The sequence below is a fragment of the Necator americanus genome, chromosome V (genome assembly GCF_031761385.1).
Source record: "Necator americanus strain Aroian chromosome V, whole genome shotgun sequence".
In the NCBI taxonomy this organism is placed as follows: Eukaryota; Metazoa; Nematoda; class Chromadorea; order Rhabditida; family Ancylostomatidae; genus Necator; species Necator americanus.
Genome location: NC_087375.1, coordinates 8,955,470 through 8,960,148, shown reverse-complemented (window position 1 = coordinate 8,960,148; position 4,679 = coordinate 8,955,470). Strand labels below are relative to the sequence as shown.

General features: G+C 43.7%; 3 protein-coding genes across 3 annotated transcripts; 1 reads left to right on the top strand and 2 right to left on the bottom strand.

Annotated features, from left to right (window-relative positions):
* Positions 1-771: 771 nt before the first annotated feature.
* RB195_013330 (uncharacterized protein) lies at positions 772-1,179 on the top strand (the record flags this gene model as incomplete). Its single annotated transcript, XM_064203093.1, has 1 exon — positions 772-1,179. The coding sequence occupies one exon, from the start codon at positions 772-774 to the stop codon at positions 1,177-1,179; it is 408 nt and encodes a 135-aa protein (XP_064058974.1).
* Positions 1,180-3,398: 2,219 nt separating this feature from the next.
* Positions 3,399-3,617, bottom strand: RB195_013329 (uncharacterized protein; the record flags this gene model as incomplete). Its single annotated transcript, XM_064203092.1, has 1 exon — positions 3,399-3,617. One exon carries the CDS (start codon positions 3,615-3,617, stop codon positions 3,399-3,401), a length of 219 nt encoding a protein of 72 aa, XP_064058973.1.
* Positions 3,618-3,668: 51 nt separating this feature from the next.
* RB195_013328 (uncharacterized protein) lies at positions 3,669-4,442 on the bottom strand (the record flags this gene model as incomplete). Its single annotated transcript, XM_064203091.1, has 1 exon — positions 3,669-4,442. One exon carries the CDS (start codon positions 4,440-4,442, stop codon positions 3,669-3,671), a length of 774 nt encoding a protein of 257 aa, XP_064058972.1.
* Between the last annotated feature and the right edge of the window lie 237 nt (positions 4,443-4,679).

Below are 4,679 nucleotides of genomic sequence, written 5' to 3'. Positions count from 1 at the left end.
GAGAAATTTTCACAAAACTCTTTGCGAAGGAAAACAAAAGGGAAGAAATAAGGTTGATCAATCTCTCCAGGGATGTGCCAATGTATGTGTTTAACTCTAACTCCTTACCGCTTGGTTTTTTTTGCTTTTTTATTTTACTACGGTCTATAAATGGGTGTTACATTGTCGTGCAAGGCGATGGGTCAAATGAATGTTTCTATTCGGCCAGGCTTTTCATCCTTCGGGAAACATTTCGTTTCCGGAAGTATAAAAAGGTTGGGTGGCACTAGAGCGGTTTCGAACCATCGATTGATTGTTTAGTCACAGCCAAACCTCTCACCGACTGTGCTACAACTTCCCACACATGAGGCTACTTGAACAGAATTTTTCACGGGTTTTCTTTCTGAGCTCTTTCACAACTTATTAGCTGGAGTTACTGGAAAATATCATATTGTACACATTTTTGCTGATAACATCAATTAGAGGTATTTTTCCAACGGAAAAAAATAAAAACACCACTAGAATTCATAACAACGCCACTGCAACGCTTAGAGTTAAGCACAACACCGATGATACCACCAACATTTCTGTTCATTTACAGAATTCAAAAATTCATGGCCTTTACGTCCTCGATGCATGTAGGATTGATGTTGTGCACAGTAAAGAAGGAGTGTGTCTGGTCAGCTGGGAAAAAGCGCGTGCGTTGCGGTCAGCCGGTTGAAATGCTTTGGCATCGACTATGTACCTCTCCAACCGGGTAACGCAGGTAACAGTACCTTAACAGGGTTGTTAATGCGAGGTACCAAAGTTCAACACAGCATCAGATCATCGCCTCTTTCGAGGAAGATTTTCCTTTACGCGCAAAGGAGAAAGCCGCAGGACTCACGGAACGAAGTCCCAGAACCATCTGGACTGCAAATTCTTCGTGTCGCTATTCGTCTCTCGCGAAAATACCACAATATCGACGATGAACATGATCGGCTTGTGATACGTCTCCACAACTTTACAAGGAAAGTGAAGAGTTTTAAAACTACAAGTAGATGTTCGTCCCCCAAAATTCCTGAACTAGTATCCCCACGTGGAGCTGTACGAGTTGTGGGCAAACATTTCCGAGCTTGGAAGGGTTTTGCAGAAGGCGATGAAGGAAGAAGGAAGGGAAAAGGGCGAAGCTGCAAGGTTGGGAAAAAGCATTCAGTATGACCGTCGAGACATTGCCAATGGCAAGAAAGATATGACTGTTCTCCAGAACCCCAATGAAACAACCACAAACGGAGTGAAGAAAATCATCGCGACTTTCATCCTGATCGTTTCAATCTTTTCGACACCCAGGTTCACTTGTCTCCTCACCATCTAGGAGCACATTGATACTTCATGCCAGAGCTGCTCAGCTGTTGCAATTTTCGCTGTGTTGGTGTCAGCAAATGTTAGCTTTTAGTTGGCTGTTGGAATGCAGATTTCTTAATCAGTGGGGGGCCAGCAAGAGCAAGCAGTAATTTTTTTTTATAAAAAGGAGGATTCACATGAGATCGCAACTATCGTTTAATCTCCTTACTATCCTCATCTGTAAGTTCTGTCCTAGATCCTCGACAGAATTGAAAAAGTGTTAGATGAAGAAGACACATGCAACCAGTCATTCAAAAAGGATTCAGCACAGCACCACATCATAATGCGCAACGACTAAAAATTTGGAACTGAGAAGATATATTGCAAATGTTCTTACTTTCCAGGCTCTGACCAAGGCGACAGCGTCGAAATGTTAGCCGTAATAAAACACTGTTAACAATTCTGGCTATTGCTTGACATCATCGATCGAATACATCCACAATGTTTTGAAACTCATTGAGCTATCACGAGAGTAAAAGATGCCGCCCTGTCTTATCTTCCTTAACTTAAAGAAAACCTTAAACTCAGTCGAGACGAAAGCTTTCATGGAAGTCTTGGATAACCGAGGCCATTCTGCTCAGTTCATAAAGGGGTTTCAAGAGTTGTGCAGTAATTTCACGATCCGAATTTTGCCATTCACAATTATCGACGTGAAGACAAGATTTCAACACGATAATAGGCTCTCACCAAAAATATTTACGGTAACTCTCGTGAAAGCAATCCAAGTATCAGCCAAGCAGTAAAAACGCTGGACAAGATGGACGAAATATATGGAAGCATCGGCTCTAAGCTGAATGAGTGGAAAACAACGTTTACGAAAAACGGATGGGTCTGGAATGCCTCATTTCAGAAGAACGAATTCATCCGAAAATATCAGCTATGGTTGCTTGGGCCGTGAAATGAACATGAACAATAACTTACATCAGCTCAAGTACAGGAAACGAACATCTTGGAGGAGCATAAAGGATGCGCTGAAGAAGATCAGTAACACTCGGCTCTGTTATCATACCAGCATACGTTCCACTCTGATTTGTGCGTAGGAAACCTGGGCACTACGAAAGGCACGGAAGAAAATTCGGTCAGTCTCACTGAAAGCTCAATTGAAAGAGTGATGTTATGAATATTCGGCTTCATTCAGTTGAGGGATGGAATTCTAGGTTCTATGTTATAGTACGACAGCAAGTGAGGGTTAGAGATGCCTGCCACATTTGTCAAGGAAAGCAAAATAAGGTCGGCCGACACATGACACCTTTCAACCGCTGGACTAAATCCGTGAGCGACTGGCTTTCGCACGATTTTGAACCTACTGCAGGAAGACTGCCAATATGAAAAATGCTCCAGAGAAAAATTTGATGCTCTCGATGTCTATCGCGAAAGGAGAAACCACTTGGCGACTCTTGCTCACAAACGGGACTGATGGAGGTGTTCCTGACTCCCGGTCGATCAATTCGAAGAATCCGTAATTGTATAATGGATAGATCATATGTTAAATGCGTGTAACTAAATCCCACCACTAATATGTATTACTAATATGTAGTTGCGACTATCCTGCACTGTGCTCATCAGTTAGGAAACGGAAATTCTTGTCCATAAAAAAAGAAGAAAGTGAACAAACTTGCAAATGATTGATGGTTAGCATTATGTAATAAGCCTCATTAGATTTGAGGCTTCAAAAGAAGCTGTAGAGGCGTTTTGTCGAAAAAGAATTTCCATGAAACCAGTCATAAAGAAATCTTTCAGAAAAGGCTGAAATATCCCATAACAGAGATGGTTTTTTTCAGCAATCATTGGGGAAAGAAATAATAGCAATGGATCAAAGCGATTGAAATTTCCAGGAAATTTCCTTACCATCTCTTCATTCTGAGCATCCCGGAGAGATTGTACATGGACCGCTGGCCATCATTCAAGTCTTGGCGAGAACCGGATCAAAACATCCTCCCGTGAACACGGGGGTATCGCATCGCTAATGCAATACATGTTGATTGTAGTTGTCACGTCCGTGACACTCCCCCTAATCTTGGTTTCGACCATCCGGATTACTGTCCAGGACCGTAGTAGTCGGCGAAGGTCTCCAGTTCTCGCTCAATCTCCTCCAGTTCATAACGCTGGTCGTGGATGCACTCCGGTAGGGTGCACAATGCTTTGTTGTGGTTCATCAATCCACAGTACATGCATTCTCGGCATGGAATTATCTCCATGAGGTCTGGTTGGCTCTCTATCTTCCGAATTACACTTCTGGTCGGACGTTTCCCCATGATGCTCTCTCAGTCTCTCCATTGACATCTTAATACCTTCGATGCTCTCGCTCATGCTCTTGAGTTGGACACGGAGTTCCTCGTGGTTTTTCTTACGCGCTGGTCCCTCAGCTGCGTACTCCTAGTGCTCCAGTACTCGAGCTGCCGATGTAAGCCCGTGACTATGTTTTGAGCATTACCGTATCTTTTCTTCAGATGAGCTATTGCTAGATTGTAGTTAGCAGAGGTGACCTGGAAACGAGCAATGGACTCGCGGGCTTCCCCTTTAAGTGCTCTGAGAAGATAGTTGAATTTTTGCAAATCCGAAAGTGGAAGAGAATGAACCGTTGCGTTGAACAGCTCCCAAAAGCTGTCCCACTGCCAGAACTTCCCGCTGAATTCCGGTATCGGTAACTTTGGTAGCTCTATGCGTGCTACTGTATTTTCATTTGGATGCTCGTTTCCCATGAGTCCCGCTTGCGTACGGGTATTAAATGTCAACTGCTCCTTGTTAATCTCCAGTTTGATGAGCAGGGATGTGGATTGAGAGATGAGTTCGTGAGCGCCACTTATATACTCCGAAACTTTCGCCTCTTCTTCTTCAGTGAGAGGTTCCTTTAGGTTGTCCACTGTTTTGGTAAATGCAAAAAGCGCTCTATCAAATATGTCTTGGAGTGATTTAATCTCCATTTCAGCCTTTTGGATTTCATTCAGTATAGTTCTATATGCTCCCTGATCCTCGAGACCTACGCCTTCCCCTAAAGTCGCATGTCTCGCCAATGCTTGCGATAGGGAGTTAGAATGCCTGCTCAAAACCCCTTTCCGCGTTTTCAATGACGTAGCCATTTTCTATGCACTACGATCAGAACGGAAAGTCGGCAGGAAATCGATCAGCCGCTGCGCGAGTGCTCTAGCTTGAGATCGTTACGAATGATAACGGTTAGTGGATGAAGGAGCTGGACCCAAAGGAAGATGCACCAATGCTCTAGTCCAAGGTAATAAATTTCAATGCTCAGACAGAACAATCCGTGGAATCGAGGCCGGGATGAAGCGTTTGGCATGCACTGCAATCGGATTTGATGC